This window comes from Uloborus diversus, chromosome 2 (assembly GCF_026930045.1).
Source record: "Uloborus diversus isolate 005 chromosome 2, Udiv.v.3.1, whole genome shotgun sequence".
In the NCBI taxonomy this organism is placed as follows: Eukaryota; Metazoa; Arthropoda; class Arachnida; order Araneae; family Uloboridae; genus Uloborus; species Uloborus diversus.
Genome location: NC_072732.1, coordinates 158,753,185 through 158,773,821, shown reverse-complemented (window position 1 = coordinate 158,773,821; position 20,637 = coordinate 158,753,185). Strand labels below are relative to the sequence as shown.

The window sequence follows — 20,637 nt, the reverse complement described above, 5'->3', positions numbered from 1 at the left end:
AAAGTGATTACTTGAAAATGTTAGGCAACAAAACCGTTTGCTGACAGTTGCTGTTAGTTAAGTTAAAAAGCAAGCAAACTAGGGGACAGCTACAGAAAGTTCGATAAGCACTCAAGCTAGCTGATTGCTATAATGGCAGTTATTTCCTTATTAGTATCTTTTTATACATGTAATCGAACCAATTGGTAGTCCGTTTTTAAAAACTGCAAGGAGAGTCAGGGAAAAGGAAAGAAAAAAAGAAACCCGGAGTCGGAGTCGGAGTCGGCATGTTTTCTAACGACTCCGACTCCAACTCCTTTACCCCAAAATCAGTCCGACTCCGACTCTTCGACTCCGACTCCGACTCCACAGCCCTGCTTATTCCAAGCTCGAAATTCACCTTGCGAGATTAGTTCTGATCGCACTAGATGGCGCTTTAAGGAAAATCGCAGTCTCGCAGTTTAAATCTCGCAAGTTCGTATTCTAAGCTCCAAAAGAAGGGGAAAAAGTGACTTTTCGCGCCTTTACTTGCGAGCGAAATCACGACTGCCCCGAAGTAGGTGAGATTATGCGATTTTTGTGATGCAATTATGGGAGTTTGTTTTTCTGAAAGGTATTGGATCGAGGGAAACGAATTTGGATGATGCCAATCTTGGAAATGGTTCAGGAAGGGGGGGGGGGTTAAAACTGCACCGGGGGGGGGGGCAAGTGGTTTTCTATTCAATTTGTGATACAATTGCGGGAGTAAGTTTTCTGACAGGTATTTATTGGCAGGAGGATAACAAATAAGGAATTAGGATTTTGCCGGCGCCGAAAATGGTGCAGGGGGCAAGGGGGGTCGTAACTGTACAGGGGGAGTGGTTTTCCGTTCCATTTTCGTGCCGCAAAAACGGGAGTTAGTTTTCCGCTTGCCAATACATTTCAGAAAAACTAATTTGAATGTTGCGGACACCGAACATGGTGCAGAGGGGGGGGGGTGCAAATGGTTTTTAGTGGAATTTTTTTGATAAAATTACGGGAGTTGGTTTTTCTGAAAGGTATTGGCACGAGGAAAACGAATTAGGATATTGCCAATCCTGAAAATGGTGCAGGGAAAAGGGGGGGGGGTCATATAACTGCACTGAGGGGCAAGTGGTTTTCCGTTCAATTTTTGTGACACTAAAACAGGAGTTTTGCAAAAACATTTTGCAGGGAAGAGGGGGTGGGGGGGGGCAAAGTGGATTTCGGTGAAATTTTCGTAATAAAACTACGGGAGTTGGTTTTTCTAAAAGGTATGTTATTGGTACGAAGAAAACGAATTAGGATGTGGCCAACCCCAAAAATGGTGCAGGGGGTAGAGAGGGGGGGGGGAAGAGTTATAACTGCAAACATAAAATAGGTATATATGCAACATTTCTCGCTTTACAACAAGTTTTCAATGCTTAAAAGACTTAAACCCACTTTCACAACATTATAATACACAAATATCCGAATTAAATTGCAGACACGTGTTTTGGAGACATCAAGAGCTCCTTTTTCAATGCAAAAGATGTCAGTTTATGAGTAAAAATGCATTCTCGGCTAAGGTTGTTTATTTCCATGGATTTCATTTTCTTTTAACCAAATCCATCACGTAGGAAATACGTTGGGCGGGGGCAGGGGCGGATCTAGAGGGGGGCCATGGGGGCCATGGCCCCTCCCAAAGCCTTGTGATTGTAGGAATGTTTTTAAGAAAAAAAAAAGAAAAAATATTATGAGAAGATAACAAAATTTAACACATGTGTTTTACTGAAAAAGAAGTATAGGACTTAATTTGGAGATAAATTATATCCCTATCCTAAAAACAAAACTTTTATTTCCAAAATTTTTCTCCAACTTTTACATCATTTCTTGATTCCAACTACAGACACTTGGACAATCTCTAAATGCTGCTGTTCTCAGAGTATACCTATTGTTCACAAGACCAAAGAGAGCCTAAATTTTCATTTTTATGGCTTTATTTCGAAATTAGGGGGAGAACCTCCTTTTCCCATGCGTTTTCACAAATGCCTTGATATGTAGCAAAAAATTGCATTCTAAGCCTTTTATTTGGAAAAAATGTCAACGGAAACTAGCTTATCCAGCACTTATCACTTAACTTGCTAAAATGCAACATTACAAACGATTTTTGAAATCCCTCCCTTCTTAGTTTATATCGTGATGATAGCTTTAAAAGGAGGTTTTTGGAGGAGCTCACGAATCTTCCATCCCTTTTCTAAAATACGTATAAATATAGTCTCAAAGGCAAAATATTTCTAGGAAGGAAGGATTCCAAGCACCTTCACACTTCCTTTAATGTTAGCAGACATTACCTGAAGGTGCATTTTTAGGCTGGCCAGCTGAAGAGTTAGAGAAGAGCACCCCTCCTCTTCTAACTTCTCAATGTATAATGACAGAATATTTTGGTTTCTTAGCTTTATTTTCAAAAAGTATTTTGGAGGCAGCGCCCGAAACCTGACTTTTCTCCGTACATCATCAAAAATAGACGAAATGCGTTTTTAGTTTCCTAATTTTCAAAAATTACTCGGAAATTTAAATTTTTAAACATTTTTGAAGAAGATCCCTAAATCCACCCGCTCACCTAATGTCTCGATACCCCGAAAATTGAGTTTTTAAAACTTCATTTTAATAAAATTTTTGGGGAGTTCAGAGTTTGTTCAAAACTTTCGGATGGCCCCTCCCAAAACAATTGGCTGGATCCGCCACTGGGCGGGGGGGGGGGGGGGGGATCGGGGACTTCCATTTTTAAAAAATAATGCATTTGAAAAAATTAAGGAGCTATGAATTTTCTACTCCCCTTTATTGGTTTTGACCGCTTGACGGCCTGCACAAATGCGTCTAGGGCAAATTATATAAAAAGCGTTCATAATTTTTATTTGTCTTTTGTACATTATCCCACTTAAAATTTAGTTGTTTCACAAAAGTATTATTTGTTTCTAAAAATTGTATGAATTTCAAGTTTACACAGAATATACAATCCCCCTTTTTTTGCGTTTAAGGGGGGGGGGGGCTTTGACATCACAAATGACCGCCCCGTCTGTCATACATGCTAGGTACACCACTGACGAATGTAATTTTTTTTCTGTCTTCTTTTGCTGTAAAATCCTCCTCCCCCTTTTTCCCTTAAATTCTTTATTTGTTACTTACTGTCATTATTCAATTTCAATTGAATTTAATTTGTAAGAATTTTTTTTTTCTTTATTGAAATTTGATATTGATTAACTAATTACAAAAAAGTACAAAGCCTGGTAATTTCTGGGAAATTGTTTCCAAAATTTGATTTTCCATTTCGCCCCGATTGCTCCTTTTTTCATTTCTTCTTCAATTTAGAATCTTTCCTTCGGGTTGAACGTTTAAAGTTCTTTATCAGCTGAAGTGAAACGATGATTAAAAAATCTTACTCTCTTTACGAATATTTTTTAATATACATTTGCAGAAGCAGAGTATTTATTCATTTTAAACTGCTCTTATAACCAAGATTGCTGTTTTGACTTTTTAATCTTGAAGATAAAGATGAAATTATGTAATCATAGTTACAAGTTGCTTGTTTTGAAAAGGAAATCTAAAAAAGTACTGTTTTGAAGATATCTTAAGATTGGGTCTTGGAAAACAATACCTAGAAAAAATGGAATTTGAAAACAGGAATAATGAAGAAATAAAACTTTTTATTTAAGCATATGCTTATTAAATTATAATTTTAAAGAAAAAGAGAAAAAAACTGGAATATGTCTTTGATACTGAGATTGTTGCTATAATTACAAGTTACAACTGAGCGGGGGGAAAGGTTGGTTTTTACATTACCAATCCTAATATGGAAGATTGTATACTCTGTTATGACTGCTCTCATCCCCAAAAGCTCAATTAGCCCAACAAACCTTTTACATGTTGCAGGGGTGCCCCTCCCCCCAAATATCGCAAAGACTCCCCCCTACAAAAGCAAGAGCCCCCCTCCCCAATAAACAAATACCCCTCAAGACACCACCACCATCCCCTAAAAAATTCAATAGCGCAGTCAGCGCCATAACCTAGCCCCCCCCCCTGCATTTTAGTGTTTTATATTCAATTTGAATTAGCAGATTTTTTCATCAAGACTTTTGGATGCAGCTAAACCTTTCGCATTCGACACGAGACACGACAACAACATAATATACAATCCCCGATTACGGACTATTAATATTTCTTCGTCTGCATTTATGACAGATTTTTTTTTTTTTGATATCATGTTTTTTTCTAAAGTTATTATTATTATCATTATTTTGATTATAGTTTCTCGGGAAAAATATATTTCATACAAGACGTTCTTACTATTATAGATGGTTTTATATTATAAATCAACAAAATGTACGGTTAATTTTTTTTCTCATGTATGTATTGGCTTTTTTCCCCTCTTCGATTTTTGTTTTAGACACTGTAATATTGAAATACTCGTATGCATAAAATATGACTTACCTTTAGCCCTCGGCTCATTTTTCCTTTGTGTACTATTTTGTAAAATTTTCGGTGAATTTATTTTTATGAATTCTGGATTTGCTTCTAGAAAATCTAAAATTATTTCGATGTGATTCTTTGCAACGTAAAACGTATTCTTTGAAGTATGAGCCATTAGCGTGCCAATCGTCAAAATTCGCGCCTTATCTTGCACGGATGGAGCAAAACAAAAAGTATCTGCGCCTAAAGACCATTGGTTGGAAGAAATCACGTGCCTCCTCCCCTCCCCCCGCGCCGCCAAAACCGGCGAAAAACTCTTCCTCCCCCATCGCGGCTGGAACTTGGACTCGTCGCCGCATCGCAATAAGAATTTTTTCCCCTCACTTTGCGAGATTTCTCGTCACGTGATCGGCTCTGACGTAACGTTTCGAACTCGAAAGTAGAAAGTGTTTGGAATGACCTCCCAGGTTGGCGAGACAAATTTGGGAAAAAGCGTGCTTGAATGATCGAAAAGGCACTAAATTGCCAATGCTGATGTTGCTGCATTTGCAATGCGAATCCGGAGGTGAAGATGTTTTCTCTATTCTCTCCCCTCTGCCCCCCCTGTGCTCGGCTAGTGGAGTAGAGAAACGATTATTCCCCATTTTCTAACAACCAGTTTTGAAGGAGTGGTTTACTTTTCCACCTGAGGTGTGCCCGGCTGGCAGTGGAGTGGAGATCTAGGAAGTTGGACCTAGCCCATATTTTTCTTTAGGAGGGGAAGGGTGTTGACCAATCGTGGTCGCTGAAAGTGATGTCATTCTTTTTGGAGCGCGAAAATATCCGAATCCTTTAGCGTCGCATTTTTCATTGCATTGGAATTGGAAGTTGCAACTGTTTTTTGTGAAGGGGAAATGGCAGAAACGAAGCGCGTTTCAAAAGAGCAACTCTGCATAATGCTGGATTGGATGGAAGACAATAATAAGTTATTTACTAACCAATTAACAAATGACTTCACCAATCAGGACAAAAAAAAGATGTGGACTGCATTAACCGCCACTTTGAATGCACAAGGAGGGTGCAAAAAGAGCACAGACAAGTGGATGAGGGTAAGTACCTTAATTGTTTTCTTTTCGTTAAATTAATTGAAAATATATGTAATAGAGATTCACTGAATATTCGGCAGACAAGGCCGAATGAAAATTACAATACAGTACCACAGTAAAAAATTAATTTAAACAGTTGCTTATTAATTTTATCACATTAAAAGTAATTCTCATGTAAAAAAAAAAAAAAAAACTCCAAAAGTTTAAAACTTGTTAAGAAACAACCTAATTTAAATTCACCATTGACTTCAAAGTTTAATAATCCTTGAATTTCATTTTTCAAAATGATGATACACATATTTATCAGTTACCAAAGAGATTAACACAGCAGAAAACCTATTGAATAATTTGCATTTTGCAAGGTCCTTCATCTATGATATAGCATGTTTTGACCATGATTATCAGATATCAAATCATCTCTCCCGAAAGAAATTATTGTTCTACTTATGCAGCCATATTCCAAACTTAGGACAAACGGTGCATTTACTTTTTATTTTGGATGAATTTGGTTTGTGTATAACAACTACAGCAAAATTCCTCTAATGCGGACACTAACGGGACAATATTTTTTGTCCGCAATAGAGAGGTGTCCGCAGGACAGGGGCTTAATAATGTTATTTGCATTAGAATTAAAAATTGTCTGCATAAGAGAGGTTTCACTGTATATGTAATCTACTTGAAATACACCGCTAAAATTATGAAGTTTAATAAAAAAATGTATGTATTTTTTTTTAAAGTAGCCAAATAATTTATGTTTTAAATTTGGAGAAAATTCAAATATTAGTTTGAAAAAAAATTAAACAAGTATTTGGCCAAATATTCAGTTTGAATTTTACTGGAATATTCGATGTTCACTGAATCTCTACTCTGTAATAGAAATTAATCACATTATTTTTAATCACATAATAAGCTTCTATTGTTCTACATAGTCAATCATTATGTTAAAAGCTTAATAATCCTTAAATTTTATTCTTAGATTTTTAAAATGATGATACACGTACAGTGAAACCTGTGAAAAACGATAATATCTAACAAAAATCTGTCTATAACAATATTTTTTTTTGGCCCAAGCAAAATGTCAGCATGAATAATCTAACTGTCTATAACGATAACCTGTCGATTGATAACCTGTCTATTACGATATTTTATTTAGGTCCCAACAGTATCATTGTAGACATTTTACTGTATTTATCAGTTTCCAAAGAGATTAACATAGCAGAGAACCACTTGAATAATTTGCATTCTGCAAGGTTCTTGATCTATGATATTAGCATGTTTTGACCATGATTATCAGTTATCAAATCATCTATCAGGAAAGAAATTATTGTTCTGTTTATGCAACCATATTCCAAACTTACAACAAACATAAACCAAATTCTTATACAGTAGAACCTCGATTAACCGAGGTTTTTATACCAAGTTTCTATTAACCGAGATTTCCAACATCCAAGGCAGTAGTGTAGCTTGGATAATCGAGGTTCTACTGTATTTACTATGTGAATTTACTTTTGATTTCGGATGAATTTGGTTTTAATATTGTAACTATACACAATCTAGATAACATTTAATAAAAAATATATTCTTTTTTCTTAAAATAGATAAATATTTTCTATTTTAAATTTGGAAAAAATTTAAACATTAGTTTCGAAAACATTCAAACAAGTAAAGTAAGCATAAACAGTGTTGATATTGTTGACGTTGTTTATACTTTGTATTTTGTATGCGAAATCAATTCAAGATTCTTTATATCATGTAGAGACGTGCCGAATAGCATTTCGGCCAAGTACCAATCATGTTTTAAGAACCAACGACACACACATGATGAATTTTAAACTTATTGGAGTACTAGTATAGACCTCCATTACCATATAATAGATTTTAAAACAAAATTCCAGATGAAATTTAACTACACTATTTAAAAAATTTAGTTTGTCAAAAACAAAGCAAAAGTTATTTTAAACATTAACAATAAACAATGAAATAAAAGGTATGATTTATCAAGTTGTAATTAAAACAAATTGTATCAATCTAATACAGTTCTAGTCAAATTTTGTGCAATAATTTCTGTTATTAAAATATTTTTATAGCATTCCCGCCCCCCCCCCCCAAGTATTTTTTTACCCAAAGTCACAATCTTTTTCTTACTTCTAAAAAATGATTCAATTTTATTTCTTTTCATTGTTATAATTATGGTAAAATTTGAATCTGCAAAAACTAAGGTTTTAAAAATTTGCAATCAAGTTTTCAAGTGATTAGGTTACGATATGATTGAAAGGGTTTTTTGTTATGAGTCAATGAATATTCATCTTAAGGATCCCTTAGAATGTTCCTGACCAAAAGTAAGTTGTCCTACACTAATATGTGATACAGAAAAAGTACATACAATACAGTCAATAACAGTGGCACTTGCACAGGAACGGAAAAAGCCATTTCTCTACTGCTCCGAGGCAGTCGGCAAGTGTAGCGACTAAAAGCAGTTCGGCCGCAAGCGCGAAACAACCAATGGAAGAGGAGCACACCCCAAGTCGAGAGAGAACTGGTTAGCAGGGAAAAATAGGGAAAATTTCTCCCTTTCGGCCGATTTCTCCACTGGCCGTCCCGACTCCAGTAGCCGAGCACAGGGGGGCTCTGCGAAAGAGCTGAAAGGGAGGTAATTAAGCCTCATTTGTCCGATGGTTCATTGCTAAAGGGTAGTAAAAAAGTCATTGTAGAATCGTCAAGCGTAAGTTATTACGTTAGCGACACGTGATTTAAAGGAAATGGGGCGAAATTAGAATGGCGCAAAAGCATGAAACGAGTAAAAATTTTGAATCCTTAAAATAAATTAATTTTGCACGAAAATAGAAAACATGCGTTGTTTTTCACTTCGAATTTTTTTTTCTTTTGTCCTTTTTTAAAACACAATTTGCGTAACATCAGGGGCTGTCATCAGTCGGTCAGATATTATAAAGAAACCGCTTTTGAATCCCCCCCTTTCACTTATTAATTTTTACGCGACATTTTTGCCTCTTACATATCCCCCCTCTCTTAATTCTAAAATGAGAGTATTAGTGGGTTGGTAAGATTACTTTATATCAAAAGTACTAAATAAACGATCAGCAAAATTCAACATATTAATTAATTAGCATACTAATTTACATCAGAACTAAACATCCGAAATATTTTATTTTAGTTACTGGAAAAACCAAAGCATACTTTTTCATTGTGTTCGTGTGTTTTCCACTGTGCATTTTTGCAGTCACAATGTTCTAGACTTTTGATAAACGCTAAACACGTCTTATTTGTTCCCAAACGTGCTAAATACCCCTTATGTTGTTGTAAAACAATTGTTAGAAGATCTTCGAAAAAAAAAAAAAAAAAAAAAAAATCAGCATTTATTGAATTACCTTCTCAAATCAATTTGGCCAGCCTGAAAAATTGAGACGGATGGACATTCTCCCTATCCAATTCTTAGTTCCGCAGTAATTCTTAAAGCACGTGAATCAATTATATCACTGATATAGTAGAGATAGGCAATTTGCAATTATTCAAGTACATATGCATTTTCTTAAAATTTGAGCTCCCGTTATGTGTGTGTGTGTATCTGTCTGTCGCACGTTAGCGCCAAAATGGATGGACAACTTTATTTTAAAAAAAAATTCGAAAGGAGAGTTGATCGGGAGTGTTTTTAGCTAGGTTGCGTCTTTGGATGACAATAATTAACGAAGATATTAATTAAAAACCTCTAAAATGTTTTTCGCGATTTTTGCAGTGAGAACATAGTTAAAAATTTTAAAATTTAATACCAAAATAAAGAGAATTTTTTTCCGCGTCTGATAAAATGTGTTTGGAGCTTCTATCTTTCATAAAATTCGAATTATGACGTTTTTTAAAGCAGATTTTAATAACGGCTAAGCCTTTATTCACGCGATTGAAAGCCGAATTGGGTTGTTTCCTTCAGTCAAAAGTAGTACTTTTAGTCACTAATATTGATAGAATAAGCAAAATAAATAAAGAAATATATAAATAAATAACATAACCCAGAAAATTCTTTCATTTTCCCAACAGTTATTTCCCAAATGATTAATATTTATTCTAACCTATTGTTGAGCGAGAACTGAAATACATATTTAACCCGTTTCCAAAAGACAATAAGAAGTATATACAAAGGACAATAAGGCGAGAGTATAGGGTTGCAATAAAAATGCAAAGTTTGTCATTTTTACTTTTGTTGTTGTTGTTGTTGTCGTGTCCAAAGAAGTGCAGAGTGCGAAAGGTTTAAATGGCTCCAAAAGTCTTAAAAACAAGATCCGCTAATTCTGGAGCCCTATGACTGTAAAGGATTTCACGTGGTGGTGCTCCAAGTTGGAAGAGGGAGCGAATGATGGCCTGGCAAATTAAAGACATGGTCTGGGGTTAGTTGTGAATAGGGACAGTGCTTGCAGATGGGATAGGATTTAATATTATTTGGTAGAATCTTCATGCCCTTGAAATGTCCAGTACGTAGCCAGCTATTGTAGAAGAGAGGTTTCTTGGGCAGTGGAGGTCAGGGATTGTTGCCTTGCTGAAAAGCTGATTATAGATCCTTCGCCTGGCTACAGCATTAACGTCTTTGAAGGTGGCTGTTAGTGGTTGGTCTTGGTCACGTGCCTCCTTTGCAAGGGCATCTGCACACTCATTTCCCTCGATTCCGACATGAGCTGGGATCCACTGGAGAATGCAGGTTGTCTTGAGTGAGTGGAGAAAAAAATTAATTTCTTGTGTCAGTCTTGTCATACCGTTACGTATGGCTTCAAGTGCTGATTTTGAGTCGGAAAAAATCACGATTTCTTCTATTAGGTCTTCAGGAGTAGGGGAAGAAAGACAATGAGCAAGAGCCTCTTTAATAGCAACAAGTTCGCTAGTAAAGTTTGAGGCGATTTGGCCAGTGGGTATTTTAAGCTTGACATTATTTCCTGAGGGATAAATGATGGAGATTCCTGCGCCACCTCTATTACAGTCAATGTCAGAGGAACCATCTGTGTAGATTAATACACTTTTTGCAAGTGAACGAATAGTGTCTTCGCCTTTCTGTAATAACATTTGATTTGGTTCCTTCTTAGAGCATGGTTCAAGTAGGTAGGTATTGATTTTAGTACTCTTTGGAGGTCTAAAAGTAGAGAGTGGTTCTTGAGTTATGTCCAGGGAGAATGGGCAAGACCAATGGCTCTTCTGATATCCCTGTCTAACTGCAGCGTTGATGATCTCTGAAGCCTTGATGTGCCTGTCCAAGCTTTGAAGGCTCTCTGGGCAATGTGGTCTTTATTGTGGCTTTTGATTTTATTTGTGAACTTTACAGTAGCAAGTTTCCGTCTGTTATTTTTACTTTTCCGCCAACTTAATGCAGTTATTGCTGAAACTAAACCTTACAGGTCTAAATAATCACATAGCGAAAATATACAAGGAGTACATTTTTTTTTTCACGTCGCCAAAATGTTGCAAAATTCAAAAATATGACACATGTCCTTTCTTCCTTCCCTACCTATTTTAAGACCTTTCGTTTTCTCAAATGATTGACAAGGGTTATTTGTTCGCGGTCGGACTATTCGCAACTCCAATAAACTGTAGGGGGCGCTGGAGCCAGTCTAATGGCGGATGAAAAAGGTAAAACAAACAAATGCCGTAACTTATAACTTGCTTTGACGCTTAGTGAATGACAGTAATTTTTCATTGTGTTTGTGGGAAGCTTTCTTTTCTATTCTTCTGAAATTACATTACGTCACAAACTGTATGAAGCCTGTATTTTACTCCAAAGAAAACACGTGGAATGGAATGTTTTACCTTTTTTCTTTAGTATTGTTAATCACCGCAGCGTATTCAAGCTCTGGAGTTGCGAATAAACTGTCTCTAGTATGGTGTTGGTTGAGCAGACAAAGCAAAAGCTGCAACGCCATTCGCTTGCAATACTTATTTACAATCTGCTAGTTAAGGTGGCAACAGTCGGTTCAAAATTATCAACTTTAATGTATACGAATGGATTTGAAACTATTTCACTGTTTTCAATTTTAATAAATGTGTTGATACTTACAAAAAACTTTCATGGTATTTCTTTTGAACTCCATTGCTTAGAAACATTTTGGCATAAGTTTGAATGGGGAAGGAACTTGAAGAGTTTCGCCGTTTCGGACATGAAATAGTGCATTACATTGCCGATTATTTCGACTCGATCTCTGAAAGAAAAGTTGCCCCTCAAATAGCTCCAGGTCTTTTACAGAAAGTGCTTCCTACTAACGCACCAAAGTATGGAGAATCATTTCAAGACATTCTGAGAGACTTCGATTCAAAAATCTTGCCTCACGTGATACACTGGCTACATCCGCAATTTCACGGCTTTTTCCCAACTGGTTACTCTTTTCCCTCTGTGATGGCGGACCTGTTTTGCGATGCTATAAATCGTGTCGGTTTCACTTGGGTATCTGATCCAGCCTGCACTGAAGTGGAGATGGTTATGATGGACTGGCTGGCGAAAATGATCGGATTGCCAAGTTCATTTCTAGGACTTGAGAGTGAAAGCAAAGGCGGCGGTGTAATGCAAGGATCAACAACTGAATCGACATTTATAAATTTGCTCACAGCACGTTACCTTGCTTTGCAGCGTTTGAAACATTTAGAGCCGAGTGAGGATAGCAAAATATTTTTGTCAAAACTTGTCGCATATTGCTCTAGGGAGGCTCATTCTAGTTTTGATAAAGCTGCCAAAATGGCAATGATTCCTATAAAAGTCATTAATACGAACAATCGCTTTGAAATGGACGCCAAAGAATTGAAATCAACTATAAAAAGGGATATAGCTGAAGGACTTATTCCAATATTTGTATTTTGCACCCTTGGAACTGAATCTTGTTGTTCCTACGACCCTTTAAACGAAATTGGTCCAATATGTGAAAAATACAAAATATACCTCCACGTTGATGCAGCTTACGCGGGGAATGCTTGTATATGTCCTGAGTTTCGACACATTTTGGAAGGCATCGAGTATGCCAACTCTTTCTCCACGGACCCTTCCAAGTGGTTACCAGTAAATTTTGATTGTTGTTGCTTTTGGGTGAAAAATAAACATCATCTTACCCAATCAATGGCTGTCGATCCCCTATATCTGCAGCATGCCTTTTCTGACGAAGTGATAGACTATCGCCATTGGAGTATTACTCTTTCCCGCCGTTTTCGATCTCTAAAACTGTGGTTCGTCATTAGGCATTATGGAATCGAAGGCCTCCAGAAGCACATCAGAAATCACATTCGTTTGGCAAAGTTGTTTGAAAAATTTGTCCAAGAGGATAAAAGATTTACTGTTGAGAATAAAGTCACAACAGGTTTAGTATGCTTCCGACTGGAAGCTTCAAATGAAATGAATAAGAAATTATTATTTTCCATCAATGATTCAGGTAAACTCTATATGGTATCAGCAATGCTTGAGGACAAATATGTTATTCGTTTCGTAATTTGCTCTCCCGAAGCTTCTGAAAATGATATTGGAACTGCCTGGGAAGTTATTACGTCATATGCTAATAAGCTGAGAAAAGACGAAGTTGACGAACCTCTAACAAGATTTGCTTTGAAACATTGTCAAGAAATGTTTGCTAAGTCTTTAAGCATCAGACATGTGTTGGAAGAAAAATTAGACGAAGAAATACTTCAGTAATGATAACATTCGAGAATTTTTATTTTTCATCGCATATTTTTTACTTGCTTATTTTTCACCATGTAGAGAACTTATTTTTTTATTATGTTGAACGAGTACTGTTTTAAACGTTTTGGGGTATATATTTGTAAAATAAATTAAATATAAATGATATGTGCCCCTACAACATATATTTATGTGGTGTGGATATTAAAATAGATAGAACAACTTCAATAAACTAGTTCTAAATTTATTATACCAACATATAACAAAATATCGGTCAAATAATATTGAAAGTTCTTCCTTCCATTTCTCGTTATCTGTACCACATTCAGCGCATTTTCAATCTTGGCGATTATTTTTCATTTTGGTCAAAGACATGTTTGGTCAAAATAGAAACAACTTGTTTTTTGATAGCATTTTTTTTTTTTTTTTTGCACTTTTCACGGGCTTTTACACACAGCAAGACGTAAAGTTCCATTAAAGTGAAAAACAATTAGAAAGATAACTAAATTAAGCTACTAAAACTGAAAATAATAATTTAATAAAGAAAAGAACTGGCTAAATAAATAACATGAAAAATCTCACAAGGAACACCTTTTTTTAATGCGAAGAAATGTGAGCTTTAAGATGAAAAGTCGAAAATCCTTCATTTAATGGTTTATTTTGCTTAAAAGCTGAACATGAATTTTAAATTTCTGAAACTTCATTTTCTCGAAACGCTTTACAAGCAGATAAGTGATTGGCTTTGACGAATTCTGTTTGGCGAAAATTTTGAAAACGCGCCAGGCGTTAAGCGTTATGAAAATTCCCCGTATGAGGGAAGATTTTGATCCTTCTCAATGATTTTGATAGTTGGAAAATCGGCGATTTCGATTGTTTGGCATCAAATTTTGGCCAACGCGTGAGCGAGGAATGTTTTTCGGTTTGCATACCTAAACAAAAAGCAGGGGAAAACCTATTTTCATTATGTTACTCATTAAAAGAAACAGGGATATCAAATTAAAATTATTCACGCCAAAAAAAAATATGACCTCACTAATTTCCCACTTATCGAAATATCCCCAGTTTCTGGGAAAAATAAGCAATGAAAGGGGTAGAATTACGGTAACTGGGTCGCGGCGATAAATGTTTCATTCTGGCAACCAGCTATCTTAGTTGGCGACAGAGCAATTTTAGCAACCCTACAACAAAGCTGATTCGCTATTCGTTTGGCCAATCGGCAATACACAAAATTAATTCATTTGTCGCTTTTTTTTTAATTCTATAGAATTGTATTTTTAAATTTATAAAAGTTGATTTTTTTCTGAAAATTGGCAACGTAAACTGTATTTTTTCAATTTTTAGATAGTCGAAGAAACATTTTATCAAATTTTACATCGTGGAATGTTTTTCACTCTTAACTATTTTAAGTTGTTGATTTGAAAATTAGTCATTCATATATTTTGGATACTTTTTTTTTAAAGATTTTGCTCGCCGTAAGTACTTTCCTTCATGTTTTATTGTTCCATCTTGAATTTAAATATTATTAATTATTGTAATTATTCAGTAAGGTAGAATTAAAATTTGCAATTATGATAACGTTCTCTGACTAGAACTTTTCGTTCGGTTTAATTTATCTAATAGATTATTTTCGTTTTACTGTTACACTTTACTGTACTTAATTGCGTTTTCTGTTTACTTCACGATTTATTTCATAACTTAATTGTCGTTTTCGATCCAACTTTTAATAATATTAAATTTTGTTAGAATTTGTGTTATATTTTTTCCCCCTTAGAATTTCTTTCAATGTGTTTTGGTAGAGTAATTTAAATTTTAATGGAGTTGTTGAATCATTTAATTAGAACGTTATTTTACATTTTAACAGAGCTTTAACGTCATTTTGTAGTATTTTAAATTTATTTAGCTATTTTTTTTTAATTTTAACATAATGTTAATGTTACATAATGTTTCCTTTCCTTTTTTGCTCATTTCGCTAATTGCTAGTTATGTATTTTGTTCGAATAAAATGAGCACGCGAGTCAAAAACAGCTTAAGTTAATTTTTTTGCATTAAATGTTTTTGAAAACTAGCAATTATCTGTTCCAAATATTCACTCCCCCACCCTTTTTTTTCTTTCAAGTATTTAATTACTTTCCCTCTTAAAAAAATGCTAGCTATGCTCTATGATATCCTAAATTAGGTTTAATAATATTTTTCTTTGTATATTTTGTTACATTATCATCATTTAAAAGAGTAAAACGATTTTTTTGCAGTTACGATTAGAGGAAGAAAAAACTTAACAGACTGTTACCAAGGTGATAGTTTGAGTCATCCGGAGCTCTTCCCATTTTCTTTGTGTCTATTCTTATTAATGGATTTCCTTTGTTTACATTGAAATACTTTGTTTACATTGAGTCGTAGGTGCCAAATTTGGCTGTTTTTGAAAAAATCCGCCAACGCGACCCGGTTACCGTAATTCTACCATGAAAGGAACAACTTTGATATACCCCCCCCCCCCCCCCCCCCCAAATCGGGCATTTGGCGACTTTTTTTTCTCACTCAAGGTACAAAATACAAGAAAATACTAAATTTGGCAACAGCAAAAACCTAAAAGCTGAAAAAACCTAAATTGGCAACACAAAAATAAGAAGCAGCATCCCTAAAAAGTCCGTAAGGAGTGCCAGATTTGGCGCGTATTTTTTTTTTTTTTTTTTTTTTGGGGGGGGGGGGTATATCAAAGTTATACCCAATGAAAATATTCATATATAGTCCAACCACGGATTGCATGAAATTTTCAAACGTTCAGATAAGACAAATCTATATGAATAAGGGGGAAAAGTAAAAATTTGATGCGCCTATTCTGCTCATTTGAATGAGATTCTGCTTCTGCAAAAGCTGACATTGGTAAAAAAATAATAGATTCGTCCCTTTCCTACTGTAAAATAGAGGCTTGTCTTTCCATACAATCCGTGGTCAGACAGTAAGCGTACCAAATACTAGATGAAAAAGTTGACTAAAATCTAGAGAAAATAAATTCACGCATTTGGAAAAAAAATAAAGAGAGAAAATAAAGGCGAAATCAGTGCAAAAAATTTAATACGATAGCTCATTTTGTTGCGCCTTGTTTTTCTTAAAATCAACAAAAACATGAATACATAATATTCAAAAATATTTATGGCAGCGAACTTTTTCTTGAATGAAATGAAATGAATATCGAACGAGTATATAAACACTAAACATTTTTCGGGTTTAGTCGATTTTGGGGTTTGTCGGGTCAACTATTTACCGTGTGGTGGTTAAAGTTATTATTAATACTATATGAGCTATGTTGAAAAAATGTATGTAAACTGCGAAATCAAATGAATGAATTTAATTGAAAAAAGTTGAAGTTAAAAATATAAATAAAAAGAGTCAACTTTTGTGAACTATTAAAACACGATGAATACAGAAGAATTTCGTAGGAAAGGTTGTGAAATGATAGACTACATTGCAGAATTCCAAAAATCGATTGCACTTAGAAGAGTGACTCCTACAGTACAGCCAGGAGATGTACGAAAATTGCTGCCACGAAATGCTCCTCAAAAAGGCGAAAAGTGGGACGACATCATAAAAGATATAGAAGAAATAATAGTGCCTGGAAGTGTTCACTGGAAGCATCCACACTTTTTTGCCTATTTTCCAGCTGGTTGCTCTTTCCCATCCGTTCTGGCAGGCATGTTGTCCAACTTAACAGGTGGCTCAGTATCTTCTTGGTCTTCCAATCCTGCTGCTACTGATTTAGAAATGATCGTTTTGGATTGGTATGCAAAGTGGCTAGGACTTCCTCAAAAGTTCATGCGATTTTCTGACGAAAGCAAAGGAGGAGGGGTGATTCAAAACTCAACTAGTGAATGCACATTGGTCAACATGATGTCCGCACGACATTTGGCTATTCAGAAGTTAAAGCTGATGAACCCCAACGACAGTGAAGGTGTCTTGTTATCTCGCCTCGTTGCTTATTGTTCAGAAGAGTCTCACTCTAGCGTAGAAAAAGCAGCTATTATAGCACTCGTAAAAATGCGTATTCTTGAAACAGATGAAAGGTTCTGCTTGAGGAGTAAAATTTTAGAATATGCCTTCGAAGAAGACAAGAAGAAAGGACTGATCCCCTTCTTTGCCATCGCTAACTTTGGATCCACAAGTTGCTGTGCATGTGATCCTCTGCATGAACTTGGTCCACTTTGCGATAAATACGACGTTTGGCTCCATGTTGATGCTGCATATGCGGGAAGCAGTTTGATATGCAAAGAATTTAGGTATTTAATTAAAGGCATAAACTACGCAAAGTCCATCACTGTGAATCCAGGCAAATGGTTTTTGATAAACATTGACTGCGCACTTATGTGGATTGAAGACCGTCGTTTACTCACAGATGCACTTGTTCCTGGTTCGTTCGAAGTTTCGGATTTCAGCAAAGAATTTGACTTCTGCCATTGGGGCATTCCGAACAGCCGACGTTTCCGAGCGCTAAAGATTTGGCTTGTTCTTCGATATTACGGAAAAGAAGGTATGCAGCGTTACATCCGCAATCACGTAGGACTTGCGAAAGAGTTTGAAAATCACATTAGATTAGATGGCCGATTTGACATTGTAAATGAAGTGAATTTCGGTCTCGTGTGCTTTCGGTTAAAAGGTTCTAACATGTTGAACAAGGAATTGTTGAGCAATTTAAACGCATCTGGTAAGTTACATATGACAGCTTCTTCGGGTAAGGGTTTATATTTCACAAGGTTTGCCGTCTGCATGCAAAATGCAATATCTGCGGACATAATGTATGCCGTGAAACTTGTGACAGATTTTGCAGATGAACTGTTATGCTTGCACTAGAGAAGTAGCATTAACAAAAGATAAATAAATGGAACATAACTTACATTCTTACTGTTGTCAGAAAAAAAAAATAGAATTGAGTTATTCGTTACAGTTTTCTTTTTCCATTCTTTTAAAATAGAAAATTCCATTGTGAAGTATTTTTCTACAAAAGCTTCAAAAATGAAAAATAAATAAATGAATAACTAAAATGGATTTATATAAATTGCACGCTTTACGTATCTGACATTCTTAGAAACACACATTTTGATCATTGGTCGGCAACTTATCACCTGCGAGTCATCTATGATTGGGTTAAAAGTTTTTACAACTCTACGAGACATCAGCGTTTCGGCTCAGCTACACATCTGCGCAGGACCTGATTACTGATTAGGCCTGGCCTCTAATTAGCTAAAATTGTTTTTGTCAACTGCTGAAATTGGAAGGTTTTTGACTGCACGATAACCGCGAAAAAGTGTTTGGCCTAGGGCTTCTCAAAATCTTAAAAAGCTTGACCTGTGTATCTGTCTGTGGCACTCTAATAAATAGAGTAGACAGAGTTAGAGCCGCTATATAGATAGGCCGACGCATCTTAGTTTAGCCTTTCTGAATCAGATTTTTCATTGTTGCGTAGCAAGGGTTACCACAGCAAAGTTTCGTGTCTCGCCAAATTTGCCGTAAATATTATTTTATTTACTAAACAATTCACGTGCAGCTAATAATCGCTCGCAGTGAACAATCACCAAACGCGATAACTAGCCAGAAAAGACAACCACTCAAACACGCGCTCCGATCCAAAATGGCTGATCTTAAGCTGATGCGCCGGCTCGTGGTATATATAGGGACCTTAGACAAAGCTATGGCAACCCTTTTGCTGCTCACAAACCAAACTATGTGACTGTTGTGTATCTTAGCAACGGCGGGCGTTGATCGTAGCTTACGACGTCTTCCATATCATGGATTTCTAAGAAATCATGTTTGCCAAGCGCTAAGTTTTCATTTCTTATCCAAGTGCAAGAAATATGGTTCACTATTGCCGTGCATTTTCTTGCAAAGAAAAATATATAAAAGAATTAGCTGTAACATTTCACAAGTATGCAGCATTGATATTATATATAGATTTCATTTAATTTCTTGTCATTTTTCTTTTTTGAGGCGTGTTTCTCTATGAAGTTTATAACTTTCTATTAAATATTGAGTTTTAGTAGTGAAACACATAGGAACACATTTTTATACACTATTTTGCTAGCTTCTGGAAGTAATTTTTTATCCTCAGAGAAGTGAAATGCATTTTAAAAAGGTTTTTAAGTGTTAGTAAGTTAATCTTAATGTTGGCGACAATTTTTTTCCGCCAGTTTGAAAGATCCCCTTTTTAAACTGAAAACAATCTTGATTTTTGGTTTTCTCTTTTATGTACACATACTCTGTCTTCAAATAATTCGCATTTCTATGTCGAAATTTTAAAATTTTCGAGATTATCAAATTTGATCCGTATTAATTTGTAGTGACATCCGTTTAATTATACTCTGACGTTATTTAGACAGTTTAAAATACCAAACTCGTTTTGAGAAGATCATTTATTTCTATCATATTGATTTAAGAAAGTAAAGTGGGAAAATAATTCAGTGTTTAGTTTACTACAGTGGCGGATTTCTGAATTTGCTACTATCTAGTATCGGCGGACAACTTCCGTAGACAGCAAGTTTTTGAAATTTTAAATTCCTTCGGCATTCGTTAAAAACGTAGTATTCCCTAATTTCTTTCACTTTTGCAAGAAATGTGGCATAGTCAGCAATTGTTTCAGCATAATACAGACGGCAATTTGTTTCAATTTGTTTGTGGCGAATACTTTTAGTCAACACATAACATTATACTTAAAATGATCAGTTAAAAATGAATACTGAAAACTGTGATCTAAAACTAATTACTAATGTCAAAATAATTCATAACTAAAAGAAAAACAGTTCAATCTCTTCACCTGGAAAAAAATTTGTAATGAAAATCCATCTTATACATATAAAATCTGAGTATCTATCTATCTATCTATCTATGTCCAAGCTTCTTCTCCCGAACGACAGTGAACTGACCATCGAACCAGGTATCGATGGATTCGTAATCCTCCCGTCTTCATGTTTGGCTATTTAACATAATCCTCCGATAATAATTAGCGGAGATATCAATTAAAAACTTTTAATTATGACTCTTAGATTTCAAAATCAAATCCCTATTTTTCTAAGGCTTTCCTCCATTCAAATTATTATTCAGTGCTTCATCTCAACTTTCCATAACAATGCTTTTATTAAAATGTATAGCGGGTGAAGAAAATCATTGAGATGAAAGATCTGTTGCCATTTTTTTTCTCGAATATGAACAGGTAAAATTCTTGTTTTTATTTTGAGGCTTTTCCTGTAATCAGGGGATTTAAAATGTTTACTTTTTGGGGTTTTCCGCAATCTGCCGCAAAATTTCAGTGACTTTTTTTTTTTTTTTTTGGTTCAAGCCTGATTGTTAAATACGCGTCACATGACATAACTTTCATTTTCGAGGAGGACCGTGCACGTCGTAAAGTAAATGAGTGATTTACAAGTTATTTGAGTTCTTTGAGGGTTTGTACCTGGAAAACGGATTGATGTAATTCTTGTACGACCATGTGGATAGAAT

General features: G+C 35.3%; 2 protein-coding genes across 2 annotated transcripts; both read left to right on the top strand.

The window, feature by feature from the left end:
- The first annotated feature begins 12,228 nt into the window (after positions 1-12,228).
- Positions 12,229-13,170, top strand: LOC129216623 (tyrosine decarboxylase-like). Its single transcript, XM_054850840.1, has one exon. The coding sequence runs from the start codon at positions 12,229-12,231 to the stop codon at positions 13,168-13,170; it is 942 nt and encodes a 313-aa protein (XP_054706815.1).
- Positions 13,171-16,569: 3,399 nt separating this feature from the next.
- Positions 16,570-17,997, top strand: LOC129216622 (tyrosine decarboxylase-like). Its single transcript, XM_054850839.1, has one exon. It carries the CDS (start codon positions 16,570-16,572, stop codon positions 17,995-17,997), a length of 1,428 nt encoding a protein of 475 aa, XP_054706814.1.
- The last annotated feature ends 2,640 nt before the right edge of the window (positions 17,998-20,637 follow it).

What these genes read in the sequence shown, in the direction of transcription:
- LOC129216623 (XM_054850840.1), top strand. Translation starts at nt 12,229, where the DNA reads ATGGCAATGATTCCTATAAAAGTCATTAATACGAACAATCGCTTTGAA.
- LOC129216622 (XM_054850839.1), top strand. Translation starts at nt 16,570, where the DNA reads ATGAATACAGAAGAATTTCGTAGGAAAGGTTGTGAAATGATAGACTAC.